Source organism: Miniopterus schreibersii (assembly GCF_964146895.1).
Source record: "Miniopterus schreibersii genome assembly, chromosome: 15".
Lineage (NCBI taxonomy): Eukaryota > Metazoa > Chordata > Mammalia > Chiroptera > Miniopteridae > Miniopterus > Miniopterus schreibersii.
Window position 1 is genome coordinate 30,588,148 of NC_138115.1, and position 16,058 is coordinate 30,604,205.

The 16,058-nt window shown below is 53.4% G+C and overlaps 1 protein-coding gene across 4 annotated transcripts in view; it reads right to left on the reverse strand.

Moving 5' to 3' along the window:
- Positions 1-113: 113 nt before the first annotated feature.
- Positions 114-16,058, reverse strand: part of TMEM108 (transmembrane protein 108) — a 209,366-nt gene continuing 193,421 nt past the window's right edge. For 3 of the 4 annotated variants that reach the window (XM_081159484.1, XM_081159483.1, XM_081159485.1), the window contains 4 exons: positions 11,570-12,979; positions 3,458-3,612; positions 1,760-1,867; positions 114-915 (listed from right to left, as the gene is read on the reverse strand). In XM_081159484.1, the coding sequence (XP_081015610.1) occupies positions 607-915; positions 1,760-1,867; positions 3,458-3,612; positions 11,570-12,979 (1,982 nt within the window). In that variant the 3' untranslated portion in view covers positions 114-606. Of the gene's footprint in view, positions 1,868-3,457; positions 3,613-11,569; positions 12,980-16,058 lie in introns of all 4 variants that reach the window. The other variant, XM_081159486.1, reaches the window with a different exon arrangement.

A 16,058-nucleotide genomic window follows, 5' to 3' on the forward strand; every position in this document is an offset into this window, starting at 1 on the left:
CAGATGGATGTTAGGTGGTACTGGTAACAAAGGAAGGCTTAAAAGTTATTTTAAAATGAAAAGAATGCAAAATGTATCAGCAACGTAATCCTCTGGCTAATAAAATAAGTTTATTTATATATACATGGTAGCTGAATTCTGTTGATACAGAAAAATAAGTCATACATTCACATATGTATATATAACATATGCACCTTTGATTACATATATTATATATATAAATTTTACTTTACAAACAGATTTCTGTCTATATATATACACACACACATTGACAGATTAATGTAACAGCTAACAGAAATATCATAAAGATAAAATGCCAGACAGCAGCTCACTAGAGAATGAATCTCAGAGCAACATTTAACCTGCTTCTTTGTGGGTTGAAGTCTTTAAAGAGAGACAACCACCAAACTCATGTTAAGTACGTTCGTACAACATTGAGAACACACATTTTTGAAGGCCATCTTTTTTTGAAAGGAAAACGTAGGAAGAAAGAAAAAAGTCATGATAAAAAGACCACAGCAACAACACAAACATATGGATCAACATTCAAGTTCAATTCCCAATCTGACTATAAGAACATCTATATTCAAAATATATACTATCAAACTATTTTTCTTTTAGAGAAAGGAAGTGTCGGAGCAGTTGTCTTCTGTCCCAGCCACTATCTATAGGGGAGAAATGGAGAAGCAGCCGTCTCCGCAAGCCCCTCGTGCCTCTGAGGGTCTGACGCCTGTCAACCGAGCTGGACGCAGCGTGGGTGGGGGAGGCCGCCCACCGATGGCGGGAGCAGTGCAGGGGGACATGAAAGGAGAGCCAGGTGGCAGGTCCATGTGCTGATCCCCAAGCAGCTCTACAATGGAGGGGGGTGGCGTGGGATGAGTCTTCTCCCAAGCGATTGTGTTGGCCACCTCGTTTCTGTAAGATTGCAGGATAATTTAGAAAGTTACAGGTCCACATGTCAAGGCTTCTTCATAGACATGCTCCTCAGGGGTACGATCCGATGGCCTTTTGGGAAAGCGAAGCTGAACCCCCATGAACGTGCGGTCCTTGAAGGGCCAGTGTTGTCCAGCCTGGGCAGATCCGCATCGACGCCCTCTCTGGAGAAAGGCACAGTATGACTGCAGATGTGGGTGCTGCAGGGGACGCAGGCATGTGTCGGGGGAGCCTTTGTTTGCCAGGGAAAGGTGGTCCTGTGATTAGCACAGCGGAAGGTCCCTGCTGAGTGATGTTAGGGGGACGTGGCCTTAGGCTGCTGATGAACTTCATGGATTATCTGACGGGCTGCTGCTCCTGCCCGGCTGCTCCGATGGAGTTATGCCCGACAGTCAGTGTGCCCATGTGAGGCTCCGGGGCACTCCTCTCCTCCGCACAGGAGGAGGAGGCAGCGGTCACATGGTATCAAGAGGAACCTGAGCTTTAGAAATCACTCAAGGGCCATGCACATGACATTCCCTCACCTGCCTGGGGCTGCTGGGAACCCCACGTGCTCGAGGACAGTTAGTAAGAGAAGCAATCAATGCAACTGCTTTGCTTAGAAATACCTTTATTTTATAAAGCCACGGGTCGTTCTGTAAAGGTTTTTTAACCACACTTATAAAAAAGATGTTGACAATTCTCAGGAAAAAAAGCTGAAAATGTTTCTCATGAAGTCAGGGTTACACAAAGATTATATTTATAATATATATTTGTATATTTATAATTTAGAGACAAAAGGTAGGGAATGGCAAAGCGAGGGCGGCTGCGGTTAGATCTCCGATACCTGATCGTTTCCCACAAACAGTGTTTCTTGGCAGAAGGGGTTCACAAGGACCATCCCAGTGTCTCTGTAGTCGCCATTGGCTGGGGAGCGGGGCTCTGAGAGCTGGTCCTGGGGAGACAGAGGGAGGAGGCAGTGTGAGTGGGAGGACGCACGAGGTGGCCCTTAAAGAGCGCGACCCACAGGGACAACTACTTGCACGTGGGGGCGCTTGGTAAACATTTTTCGTTCTCACTGCCAGAGCCGAGCTGCAGAGCCCTCTCTGCTCTTTCACACTTTTACAGCCGCTTCTAGAAAAGCTCTCCTGCTTCCTGAATCAGCCCGTCAGGTTTCCAGAGATGTGCCGCTCTCCTTGCCAAAGCCCAAGGGCGCGCTCTGCCCGACGCCCACGCGGCTCACTGCCTCAGCAGGCACCCGGCGCACTCGGCCGCCTCTTCTCCCGCCTCACAGGCCTCTGGGGGCCTGCTGCCTTCCCTCCCCGACGCACCGCACACTAGCCCGCGTGCCAGAGCCTCTAGGGGCTAATTCTTCCCCTCCCGAGTCCTCCCAAAGCCTGGCCGGAATCTTTGCCCCATTTCTTGTAGCACTAGAAGAGCAGAGGTGAACGGATCTGAATCTGTGTGATAGCACAGCAGGTGGTGCGCAGGGGCTTGATGTGACCACATTTATGTGTATAAAAGTCACCCCAGCAACTGCAGGGGAAGAGGGCAGTGCATCCCCAGAACCACTCTCTCAGGGCCCACCGCCTTCACTCTGACGGCTGCCACCCTCCTGGGCCATCTCCACGGCATCCGAGTTGATCTACTTTCCATTCGTCCATCCATTAAACCGCCCTTCCTACCCTTCCTGTCCATTCACTGACCATGAATAGAGGGCCTTCACCAGCCATTAGCGTAACAGTCCTAAAACCAGGTCACACAAAACTCAGAACTTCCAAGGACCCTCTGCTGCCCAAGACTAAAGTCCATTCAGCCCCATTCAAGGCAGGGCCTCACCCACCTACCATTCCTGCTGCACCCTGGCCTCCGCCCACCGTCCCTGTGAGAGAGGAAGGAGCGCAGACTGTAAAGTCAGAGGCCTGGGTCCAAGCCCAGCTCTCTCACCAGCCAGGTCAGTTTGGGGCAAATGCTTCCTTCAGCACCCCCCCCCCCCCCCCCCCCTTACTCAGGCTACTTCCTTTGCTGGAATATCTCCTGAAATCCATCTATCCTTCCTGGCACCTCCACTGTGAAGACTTTCCTCGCGGTGTCCACAGCTCTCTGTAACTCTTCTTGTATCTCCCCTAGTTTGTTCTGTTTTTCAGTGGTACTTGGGGTTCATACCTCAACCACATTGAAATCTAGGTTCCCTGAGAGCAAGCTCTCCCCTTCAGTCCCCGGTGAGTGCCTGCCACGAAATGGGTCCTCAATGGATATTTGTTGACTTGTTCCTAGAAACCCGAAGTCCCAGAAACAGTGATTCCAAAACTTTAACGTGTGTACAGAGCACCCGGGGAGTCTTGTGAGGACGCAGATCCTGCTTCAGTAGAGCCAGGCAGGGCCTGCAGCCTGTGGGGTGCTGCTGCTGGCCCGTGGACCACGCTTTGAGGAGCAAGGCACCTAGGTGTGAGCAGATGCTCCACAGCTCTCTTTGGAGCCTGTGACTTTCCCGGTAGCAGGGCCAGCATGTCCAGGGGGCACCCCTAGGCTTGGAGCTCCTTACCTCAGAGGTTTCCAGGGACTGGATCTCCCTGGGCAACTCCACCGCGTGCTTGTTGAAATAGTCCATGGTGATGGCGTTGTTCCAGTAGCTCAGGTTGTTCTCGGGGTTGGCAGCCTTCTTCTTCCTCCTCAGGCAGCACACTGTCAGCAGGACAGCTGTGGAGAGGGTCCAGATTAGAGAGGGGAGGGAGGTGACACGTACGGAGCCAGCATTCCCAAGTGACAGATGTGTCTCCAGGAGCAGCTGTGATGGCCATATGTTCAGCCACTTACCCCATTCATTAATTCATTTGTTCAACAAATACCTGTATGTGCTGAGTGCCTTGTTTGAGGTGCTGGGGTGGAAAAAAAGACAAGGGTGCCCTGCTTTCATAAGCTTCCCTTCTAGGGTGTGTATGGAGTGCAGAGAGGATCAGACAATATATGCATAATAAACAAGATGAATTTATAAGGTAAATTCAGATAGTGACAACTGTTCAGAGAAAAGAAAACAGGGTGAAGGGAGAGAGACAACGGAGGTAGATTGGGGGAGAGAGTGCTTTAGTCATGAGAAAGGCTTCCCTGAAGAGGGGACCTTAGAGCTAAAAATAGAATGGGGGAGGAGCTAGCCACGTGCAGTGTGCTCCACGTAGAGAAAATAGCATGTGCAAAGGGCCTGGAGTGGGGACACGTTTGATGTGAGAAAAGAGTGGCCTGGCTGGAGTGGAGTGAGTACGGACTCACTCCTGGTAGATGAGGCCAGAGTGGTGTTTAGAGTCTGTGTCCATAGGGCGTGGGGCAAGAGGCTTGGATGTGATTTTAGTTATCTGTGGATACAGCAGTGCTACTCCTTGAGTCTGCTCCAGGGAAAGGCCACGCTCATTTGGTGGGACAGGAAAACTGAGACTCAGAGAGGTGAAGTGATTTGTCCAAGAACAAACCCTGACATCTGGTCTCCAAAGTCTGTGCTGTTCACTGTCCATGATTCTGCCTCACAAAACATGCTGAAGACTGAGGCAGCACAGATGAGCCCGATGGGGGCTCTACACAGATGTGTAACCTGTTTGTTTGATCTCTGAGACTCATGGGGTCCCAGGGAGAAAGGAGTACATTTGGATGTTGCTGATGAACCAGGTGGACAGAGTAACTTGGGGAAACAAGAAAGACTTCTGCTGTTGGCGAGCTGGGATGGCCTGTCCAGGCTCACACAGTGGGACAGCTGATGCAATGACAAGGGTGACAGGATCTCTTTTGGGAGAAGCCAGTAGATGAAGACTGGGTGTCTCCTATAAGGTGGCTGAAACTCTAGACCAGGGGTAGGAAGGGCTGTACCCAACATCCTGGAGGTGCCAACCACCTGTGCTGGAGAGAGGGAGCCCCAAGCTGAGCTGGCCAGAGGCTGGCACCATGATGGCAATGGCCACCAGAGGGCAGCAGAGGGCCACCTCTGTCCACAGCAGACTAAGTGGCCAGTACCAGGCCTGTGGGTGCCAGGGTGTGGGGTAGCTGCGAAGGCTGCCGCCCACACAGGCTGAGACCTCAGAGCCCACACCCAGGCCTCTGTGGGCGGAATTCTCCCGGATGGGGGAATTCTGCAGCTCTCTTCCCAGCTGGCATCTCAACCCAAGACCTCCAGACAAGGTGAAGAGATCTGGCAAGGCTCCGTTTCATCCATATGCTTTGGTCAAAAAGACTTCTCATTTGCTCACCATTCTTCTGGGTCCCCTTAAAAAGTTAAAAAAAAAAAATTTCTGAGTGTTTCTGGTGTCTTTGCTCTTCACTGGTACTACTTTCCACCTGCTCCGGAACCGGGATGCTAAAGAGCCTGGGGGGTCACACCGGCCACAGCCACAGAGGGGGCTGAGGCTGCAATGGAGCCACACTGAACCTGGGCCAGCACAGGCTGCAGGATCAAGGTCCCCTGATCCCTTCTGCCACCAGTCCTGTGCTCCCTCTAAGCCCACTCTGCCCTGGCTCCTAATTCTTGGTCTGTGGGACCAGGATCCGAGGGAAGGGTGGCACTGTTGTGGGATGGCCTGGGGGCTGGAACAGGGAGTTCTGGTTCTAGATTTCTCCTTCACATGTTCTCTCTCAGAACTTCTCAGTGCCTCTCAATTGTCATTTCATTGACATACTAGAAGCCGGCCTGGCTATAGAAAGAGCATGAGCTTGGAGTCCAAAGACTTGGGTTCAACAGGAAGCACTGACTAGGTAAGTCGATTCATGAAGGTGATTACTATGGACTTCACAGGTTTGTAGGAAAACTTAAAGAGCCCTCGAATGCAAAATGCCTAGCGCTCTGCCTGACACACAGAAGGTGCTGAGTTAACCAAAGTCTCCGTGTTCTCCCAGCCTCCTCCACAGCAGGGACCTAGAAAGGAAAACTGGGCTGCATGACTGTTGGGTGGCTCAAGGCCAAGGCTCCACCTGTGGTTTAGAACTTTCATTATTTCAGCAACCTGACCTTGTATCCAAGAAGGAAAAGTACAATTCAGACTTATGGAGTCTAATATATTCTCAGTGCCGACTGAGGTGCTTCACCGTCTACTTTTACCCACAAGTGACTGTCCAGGAAGGTACTGCTACTCTTCCCATTTCCAGAGGAGGCACCTGAAGCTCATGGATGTTAACAAAACTGACCCTGCTCACCCGCTAATCACTGGAACTTGAACCCAGGTCTCTGCCATCCCATATTTGTACTGGACACTGGAGGGAACGTACCTTAGGCATATGAGGCACTTTGTAAATACACAGCTCTCTGCAAACACAAGGTGTTAGCCACCTCCTTTCCAGTTTAGTTAAAAGCTTCAACTTCTCTGTTTCTCCAAAGGCAACAGTGGTCAAGACTCTAGAGGAGGCAGGAAATCTCTATTCCCCCAAGTCTTAAAACTGGAGCGAGAATTAAGCAAGTTCTTCGGGCTTCCTAGGAATGTCCATGGGGGTCATCCATAACTTGTCAGATGTGTAGCAGGAAGGAGAAGGGTCACTGATTTTAACGGAGAGCCCTGGGTCCTGTGTTGACATTTCTGGGAGAGGTATGATTCCAAGGATAGACTCACTGTATGACAGGAAATAGAAATGAAATCCTATAGGTCCCTTGAGGGTTCAACCTTTCCAAACACCTGCTAAGAGTGCCTCTCCAGGGCCTGTTGGAGACGCACAGCAAATCCTAACAAGAAGATGAATTGTAACTGCTACACAACCACCACCACGGATTGTGCACCTTCTCCATGGCAGACACTGTGACAGGGCCTTATAGGCATTATCTCTGATTTTCACAGCAGGTCTCTGGAGTGGGTGCTGCAGCCATGAAAATGCTTTGCTCAGATCTCCTGCTTCAGGCAGCACAGCTCAGGGACCTCCCAGCTGCTGCCCTCTGGACCCACCACCGCTTCTGTGCCTTCCTTTACCTATCACAGGTGTTTCCCCAATAAACCTCTCGAGGCCCAATCCTGTCTTGGTGTCTGCCTCCTGAAGGCCCCAGACTAACAGTGAACACTAGCACTCTTCTCACAGGCGAGAAGACATTGGATCAGTGGTTAAGTAACTTGTTCAAGTCTCTCAGGCTGTGAGTGGGAAGCGGGGATGACATCCAGGTGTGTTTGGTTCTCAAGCCAAGTCTTCCTGTCACACAAGGCTTCCTCTCTAGTGATCCACGCAGGTCTATGGTTAGGAAATGTTAGAGAGAACAGGGAGCACTGACATACTTCAGAGTGGCCCCTTCTTTTTGTACATGAGAAATCTGAGACCCCCAAGGGAAGGAGGGGTCAAGAGTGCCAAACCAAGGTGCGAGCCAGGCTGTGGGCAACTGTTTCCCTCCCTGGAGGCTGAGGGACGAGGTCCAGGGGCCTCAGGGTATGGAAGGAGGCCAGGCTGGACATGAGGCCAAGGACCTGATGCAACCAGGTCTGGGGACTGTCTGACTCCCCATCCTGGCCAGTGGGAATAGGCCTGAAGAAGCCTGAGGAAGTCCCCACCAGGGGGTGCTGGTTGGGAGGCGCAGAGCAGAGCTGTGAGCCTAGGCATGGCACTGGCCAGCTGAGGTGACACACCTGGACACCCTGCCTTGTTCTAAGGCTGCTTCCCCCCTCCTTCAACTGGCTCAGAAGCCCCAGGGAGACAAGCCGAACAGTTCACACTTCCTTCTCAGCCCAATCTCTTCTAGTGTTTTCATGGGAAAGAGTAACTCTGACCCAGGTTTTCTTACACAATTAGTCATTTGGGGCCTGTGAGTAAAAGTTATACACATACATTCAGACTTGACTGCCAGTCACAGAACAACTAATGCAGCCAAGAGCCGCGTTGCGCACACAGATAGGTCTCTTTGAATTCTGCGTGGACACTCCAGTGACGTTCACCACACGTGTGGGAGGGAGCAGACGCTCTGGGCAAGGTGCACTTGGGCCCTCACACGGGGGTGGGGAGGTGTGGCTCCGCTTCTGCTTCTCCGCTTCTCCCTTGGCCAGGCTCTGCTTGGGCTGTGATGAAAGCATGCAGCTGGCCTTGCTCCTGCTCTCACCTTCCATGGCCCCCATATCTTCCCAGGGAGGCTGGGTGAAGGCATTCTCAAGGCATGTGCAGGACAGGCCAGGGAGCCTGCTGGAGATACACAGCTGACCTCCTGGTGAGAACCCAGGGGCTGACAGCGGTGAGCGAGGATCCATTCAGTGCCAGGCTCAGGCACTCCCGCAGGAGGTGGTGGCTCTTGTGTCCTGAGGGTGGCAGCAGAGACCAGCTCAGGAGCCACAGTGCTCCCCTGCCCTAGCCCCATGTGGCCTGGATCCAATCAGTTCTGCTTCTCAGCCATCTGAAACCCTGCGTGGCTGTCTCTGGCCTGGCTCAGGAGACAAAGCATTCCGTAGTCCTGGCGCCCACATTCTTCAGCCATTGGGCAGGGCTCAGATCTGGACAGGCAGGGGAACCGATGGCATCCCCACTGGGCAGGCCTGAGGTTTGCTATGATTGCCCCTTGCCTCTGCCAGAGCAGGGGAGTCACCCACCTGCCCAGGCCATCTGAAGTCTGGTTTCTGGAAGATGAAGAAAAGCAGGGCCAGGGCCCATCTGAAAAGCCAGATGTGAGAAAATCTGTGCATGTACTTTGCTACCACCAAGATTGCCCGAACTGCCTGGGAAAATGGCAAAGGAGGTAGCTCTTCATTGAAGGCTGTAGAGTGAGCTTTAGGATAAATGCTGCTGCTGGGAAGGTCTGAGATGGGGGTGGGGGGGTCCCTTTAGATCTGGAAGAGGTCTGCTCACCTGATGACTAGAGTGGGGTAGAGCTATGAAAACAGTCTGGATACTCCCTCATTTGAGCTCTGAAAGAGCACCGTGTTCTGCAGTCTGACAAGTATCCTATCTTAATGTTCCTCTCCTCTGGGTCTTCACAGGTGAAGTGAGGGCCATGGCTGAGGACAGGGAGCTGTACACGGAGGCTGCCAGAGCTGAGGCAGAGCCTTGGTGAGCGAGCTCAGGTGAATGGAAATGCAGGACAGACGCCAAAGGAAGTGGGGTGTGAGGTTCCCAGGGGCTACAACAGTCCACTCTGAAAAACGGTTTGTACCATCCTTGACGAAGTATATGTCCTGTCCCCAGCACCTGAAGGCTGTCAGTGCCAGAAGCATCTTGAGGTGCGGTTCCAGGCTGCGTCCTTGCTTCTATCTAGGCTGATGTTACTATGCACAGCTCAGGCGGCTCATGGGTTTTCTTGCTTTGCAGTAAGATCTGATTTGATCTCACACTCATACATAGCAAAAGGGCTGGAGAAGTCTTTTTAGAATTGCAAAACCCAGGTGTGCACTGTAGGGGCAAAGGCTAGATCAACTCTCTGCTGTCTGGCCCAGGCAAAGAGGAAGCCAGGCGGGGAGAGGGCTCTGGGGGAGCCGCATCACACATCTCTGACTCCCTAGTGCCTGGCACAGTGCCTGGCACATAATGGGCACTCAGGAAATAGTGTTCGATCAGACAAACAGACTCTACCCCCAGATTTGGGTGCACTTGTGTGTGATTGGGGCCTTGGGCAGTCACTTCATCTGGTGACTTACTCCCCACCTGTAAGATGTGTTCCTTGTTTCTGTTTTTATTTTTTTCCTCTGGCCAGTCTGTTTTAAGGCTGGAATGATTAAAAATGGGAATTCACTTTGTAAACTAGAGCCTCTAGAATGGAAAGTTAGAAAGCTGTCTCTACTGTGGTTACTTCTCTGCTTGACCACTATTAATTCTTTATTGGCTAATAGTGCAATATTTCCTCACTATCAGTCTTCTGTTTTAGAAGTGGGCAATCACAGTTTTAAGAATACATGTATGTCTCCATGAGAGACAATAAGGCTGCCTCATGAAACAGTAAAATATGCAACCTGCAAACATTTTCCTTTTCTTTGAACTGGGTCCCTGAGCAGGAGCAGGCTGCCCACCCTTGACATGGAAAAGTTGTCTTTGCTTATCAGCTGGAAGGAGACAGAGAGCTGGGAGCGGAGGCTCCTGGAAAGAATCCAGAATCTAGATGAAAAGGATCTTGTTGGGATTTGATGCCAAGCGGAAATCGTGTTCATGTTAGAGGCACACCCCCTGCCCTGATATCAATGACCTGGCTTACAGCCTCCTCTGTGGGAAGGTTCTGGGGCTTCTCTCCTCTGGAGATCTGGGTGAACCATGGTGGGACGTGACAGTCAACACACCCAACAATGCTGATGCTGGTGTGTGCTGCCTGAAGAGAGGACCCCATCCAATCCCCTCTGGTGGCTGAGCAAGTTGGATGCTGTCCTCTCCCTCCTGGGGGAGCAGGATAAACTGGAGGCAGCTAGAGGGGAAGGTGGTGGGGGCAGGGCAGGGTCATGCAGCCCCGTGAAGAGACATACAGGGACAGGGACAGGTAGCTGGGAAGAGAAGACTGACCCTGAGAGCGCTATTTCAAATGTTTCAGGGGTGGCTGGCTGGCTGGTTTTGTGTAGTTTCAGAGGGCATGGCTTAGGACCATAGCATCAAAATGACAAGGAGGCAAATGACAGGCTCCCAAGAGAGCTGAGTAGCAACCTGAGGGAGAATGGGCTGTCCAAGGAGTGGGGAGCACAGGGCGTTTCTCACCTGGAGGGTTCAGAGGGAGGCTGGATGCTAACTGTTTGGGGGTGGGGCTGAGATCAGGGAGGATTCTTGGGAGGTTATCACAGAAACTCTAAGAATCCAGACTCAGGTACCTGGGGAAGACATAAAGGGAGCCCTAAGGTCCAGAGCGATGACATCAAGTTCTTTATGGAGACATCAGGGAGGAAGCCTCCCAACTCCTCATTAAAGGAGTGCAGGCAACAGCAAGGAGGTGCGGGTCACCTGGGGAGAGTCTTCCTCCACCAACATCAGGGGAAGCAGACGACTATAATGAGCCCACACGTATCCAGCTCACACCATCTGTGAACACATAACACTGAGGGAGGGAAGGGCTCAATTCACAGGTAACTCTGCAGCCTCAGTTTAGCTGCAAGCACTATGTTTTTGCCAGGACTAATAGAACTTCCTGCAAGATCAAAGCCCATCGCCTCTTCTTTCTTGGGGGCGTAGGGAGAGAGAGAGGGGGGAAAGAGATGAGGGAGCAGAGGAAAGACAGGAAGGAAGATGAGAGTGATGCAGGAGAGGGAGGTGAGGGCTCTGCTGTAAATGTGCAAGTGCCCACTTTCACCCAGGCGTCTTGCTGCCCTGTCACTACAGGCAGGAACACGCTACCCTCGAGGGCAGGGTGGTGTCCTGAAAAGAGCACTGGGCTGAGAGACGAGCACTTTGGGCTCTCATCCCAGCCTGCCTCTCACTAACTCTGGGGTCCTGCGTGAGCCACGCCGCCTCTTCAGCTTGGTGTTTCTTCTTGCAAAATGCAAGGTTAAACTGGACTCCCTGCAGGGCTCTCCCCAGCTGTGCCTTTATGACCAGTGGGCACCTGAGTGGTGGCCTGGCAGAGCTGAGGACCAGGGGCAGGGACAATCCGTGATTCTTGTCCTGCCTCCTTGTTTCCTGGGATTCTGAAAAGCTTTGCAGCCCACTTGGTGGGGACTATCCAACCCTGGGGCAAAGGGATTCTGGGGCCAGGCAAGTTGATTTGGTGGAGGGAGAGGAAGGAAGGGAGGGAGGAGTGGGGAGAGGGCACGGCACTTACAGCAGGAGGAGATGGGTACGCTGATGGCCAGGATTACCCAGGCAATGTCCATCTTGCTCAGGCAGATGGTGGCTCTGTGCTGGGGTTTGTCCCCTTCGGCCACATGGGAGATGTTCCCTGCTGTCCCAGGCTTCCAGGTCCCTGCAGGGACCAGGCGGTTGAGGAAGTTGCCTGTGGCCGTGGACACCACTGTGGAGAGAGGACTGGGTACTGTGTTGATCACGGTGGGGGCAGCCACAGCTTCCTTCTCGGCTGGGGAGACAGTGCTTTCTGAGACCCCGGGTGGGTGGGCTGAGGATGTCATTGAGGATGTTCCCTGAGGAAGCCCCTCGGAAGGGGCTGAGACACTGGCATCGAAGGCAGCCTGGGTGGGCCCCGTGGCGGCCACGAAGACCCCCGAGTTGGCAGATGGAGGTCTGCTGGTTCCAGGGGTGACAGTGAGCCAGGAGTCACTGTGGCTGGAGCTGCCATGTGGGTCACCACGGGGGTGCTGAGAAGGCACTGGGGCAGTTTGTGGACTGGCAGGGGCACCTGAGGCTGCTGTGGCATCGGGCTGCGCTCCTGGGCTGGTGAAGGTAGGACCACCCCCTGGGTCTGCTCTGTTAAGGCCTGACTTGTCTTCTGCGTGCACCAAGGGGGTAGTGCTTGGTGCCCACGTGGTCCTGCTGGGCACCGTGGCTGGGGCCACTGTCTGGATCTGTGGTGAGGAGGAGTAATCCCAGGGTGGGTTCCTGGGGGTGAGGGTGGAGGGCTCAGGCTCCGCAGACCCTGTGGAGTTGCCTCTGAAGAACGGAAAGGTTTTTGCCAGGTGCTGCTTCTGCCCCAGGTGTGTGGAGCTCTGGTTTCTGCCCCGCTGGCCTTCCTTCCTTCCCCCGTGGCCGCCGAGTGCAGGGAGGACAGGGCGTGACCCGCCAGCCCCCTTTCGGGCAGAGCCAGGAGGTCTGGGGGGCCTGCGCGTGTTTGCCCGGGGGGGCGCTGTGCTGGGGCGGCTGGTGGTTGCAGCTGGCTTTGTCAGCAGGACGGTGGGCCCAGCCTCCCCCAGGAGGTGGCCCTCTGAGTGCGAGGAGGTGGTTGCCATGGCAGCAGAAAGGGGCTCGGTGGTCTGGGGGCCATCAGCATGGCGGGTGGTCGCTGTCTCCATAATGGTAGAGATGGTGTTTGGGGGAGGATGTCCATCTGGATGGGGTGTCGTTGTTGCCGTGGTGGCTTCAGCCTGTGAGAAGGACCCATCAGGGTGGGGGCTCAGTGTCACCACGGAGGTGGGGATGGCTGCCAGGGATGAGTGTCTGGTAGAGCTGAGCAGTGCTGTCACCATGGTGCCTGAAGGTAGGACCTGAAGAGATTCCCCGGGAGACGGTTCCTGGGCAGCAAACACCAGAGCTTCAGTCAGTGCCAAGGTCAGGAGGAAGCCTTGAGAGGGAGACAGAGAGAAGAGGTGAAATCCAGGAGCAGCTCAGTGCCTGGGCCTCCCTAACCTGGGAACCTGCAATGCGCTAGAACTCAAGGGAAACACTGGAGCATCCTTGAGACCACAATGATGCCCTGAGCCTCATCAGACCCAGATCATGTGGATTTGGGTGGGTCTGTTAGGGAGGTGCCACCCAGCACTGCTGGGAAGAGAACCCAGCCCCAGGGAACAGAGCCAAAGAAACTGGCCAGGCCCATCCTTTCCCAAATGCCTCCTCAATGCCACCAGCCCTCTGCCCGAGGCAGCTCCTCAGAACACTGAGTGCCTGCTGGCCCTCTGCAGCCAGGAGCGGTAAAGGCCAGCTCTGTGGGAGCCACTCTGAGTGGGATGAGGAAGGCTTAGATGGGCGGAGCCAACCGGCTCCCATGTCTTTCCTCAATCTGCCCTTCACGCACCAGACACAAGTGCCAGACCTCTGTCCAGTCAGGCCCACTCAACAAACAAACAGGGAGGGTCTGCCTTCTCTTGGACCCTGGAGGACAGAAGCGAACAGGGCAGTCTCTGTTCTTGAGTGAGCTTGCACAAATCCAGAACAAACCTACAACACAGCACGGATGTCAGGGTGCCATTAGAGAGTGACAGGTAGAGGGGACAGGGGTCCAGAGGAAGGTGACCAGGCCAGATGCCTGCACAGTACCAGCACAAGGGACTGGGAGAGATGTCCCAGGAAGGCCAGCTGGCTTTACGGTGTCGTTGGTGCTACCTGCTTTCCCACGGCACTCACTTGGCTGAACTCTGTGGGAAATCTCTGGTGATGCCCAGACTTTTTGAGAAGGAGCTTTTGAGCATTAAAAGAAAGAAATGGATTTTGCCTGATGGTCAGTGCATATGCTTTTAGTTCATTGAGAAAATGTGCAAAAAGAAAACCATAAATTTAAAAAAATTCTAAATATGTGTGGATTTTATTAATCACAACAGCATGTGCCTATCTTTAAAAATAATACCTCACATAAATGTGAGACACGGATCTATTCAGATGACAGACTGGAAGACTGGCCACCCCCGAACAACATGAGGCCTGGAAAGATCCGGTCCGTCCTGCCGAGGAGTGGCCTCTGAGGCTTGTTCTGACCTGTGAACTCCTGCTTGCTTATATGAGCCCTGCTTGGTCCCTCTCATGCCCTTACCTCAGCCCTGCTGGCTGCCTGGCAATGGTGGAGCAGAAACTGTCTCTATCTGGTCACTCTCTTGGAGCATCTCTCCCCTACCACATTCCAGCAGGGCTGATGGCCGAAGCTGGGCCCAGGTGGTGATTCCTGGGAGCTTGGGACAATCAGCAAAGCTGCTGACTGGGGAAGGCAGGGGCTCTGTGAGCTCCCAGGAAGCAGAGAGGGGAGAGCATCTCCTGGCAGGCCTTTGACATGAGGCCCAGGATCAAGCCTGGGGCCACCTCCAGGTATGGGGTTGGGTCTTGGAGTTGACAGTGTCCCCCTACCCTGTACTACTCAATTTGGGGCTGGGGGAGGCTGAGGGACTGCGGATCCAACAAAAACTGTGGCACCCATGATCTCTAGGACCAGCAATTTGTCCTGAACCACCTATTTTTTCTAAACGTCCATTCACGACCCAGCTTGTACATCGACAGTGCGCTCTGCTTATGCAAGCCAGTCCTGAGAGCTGCTTACTGTGCCCTGCTCTTGCCCAGCCTCTCACACGTGACTCAATCCTCAGCCGCTCACTGGGGCAGAGAACTGAGGCTCAGGGAGATTAGGTGACATGTTTGAAGTCCTGCAGTATCAGAAGTACATGAAACAAGGCTGTATCCCAAATGCATAATTCTCCCAGTTAAACATCACCAATGACATGGGAGGAGGAGGAAGGGGACCAAGAAACAACGTACAGCTATGCTCCAGCCAGCTCCGGCTTGGTCAGCCTCTCCTTGCAGCTTAAAGCACAGGGACGACCTAAGAACTGGTATGGAGACCTCTGATGTTTTGAGGACATTCATTCCCTTAAAAGCCTCTGCTTGGCTCCTGAGTGCCTTGGTTCACGATAAGTGTGGTTATGAACTGAACTGTGTACCCCCACATTCCTATATTGAAGCCCTAGCGCCCCGCGCCTCAGAGAGTGGCTGTTTGGAAGTGGAGCCTTTAGAGAGGTGATTAAGGTAAAAGGAAGCCGTGGTTGTGGGCTGACTGGTGTCGTGGCAACAAGAGGAGATGAGGGCACAGAGACATCAGGGATACTCGAATGCCCATGCAGAGAAAAGGCCACGAGAGGACGCGGCGAGAGGGCAGCCTCGGAAGGTCAGGGAGAGAGGTGTTATTAGAAACCAATACCGTCAGCATCTTGACCTTGGACTTCCAGCTTCCAGAACTGTGAGAAAGCTAATTGCTGCTGTTTAAGCCCCTAGTCTATGGTACATTGTTATGGCAGCCCGAGTAAGTGTCTTACATTAGAGACCCCACAAAAAAGAGAGGTGGAGGCAGGGGCTTGCGTGCAGGTAGTCTATTTTGGGAAGTGATCTGAGGGGACGGCTGTGGAGGTCTGGTCTGAGGTGAGTGAAACAGGAAAGTCAATCCGAGGGCAAGTTATGAGCTGGTTAGAGTGGGCAACTCAAATTCGCCGGGGACCTCTGAGGAGCTGAGTAGATGCACCTCCAATTGTCCATGTAAGAAGAGCACGCACCCTGCAGCTCCCATCCCTACTGCCAAAGGCTGCTCCCTGAAGGCTCATTCCACTGCACTCCCTCTAGCCTGCACCACCCATGGGGCTGAGTCAGGGAGGGGCCGTCTGGTTCCACCTGCACTCAGTTGGTGGCTGCCACAACAGCTGGAGTTAAGATTAAGGGCCCAGAGAATTCCTGGGCAGAGCACCAGATGTGTTGGATACAACTAGAGGCCGGAGGCCAAGGACACAGCGGTCTTGTGGCAGCAGAAAGGGCAGGGCAAAGCTTTCAGAGAGCCCCCAGCTGACCCCAGTGACAGGCCTGGGTGGGACAGGAGCCACCTGGCCTCCAGGACTTTGCAGCATTCTAGAGGCAGAGGGGTTAACCCATCCTGGTCTTTATAAACTCAGGGA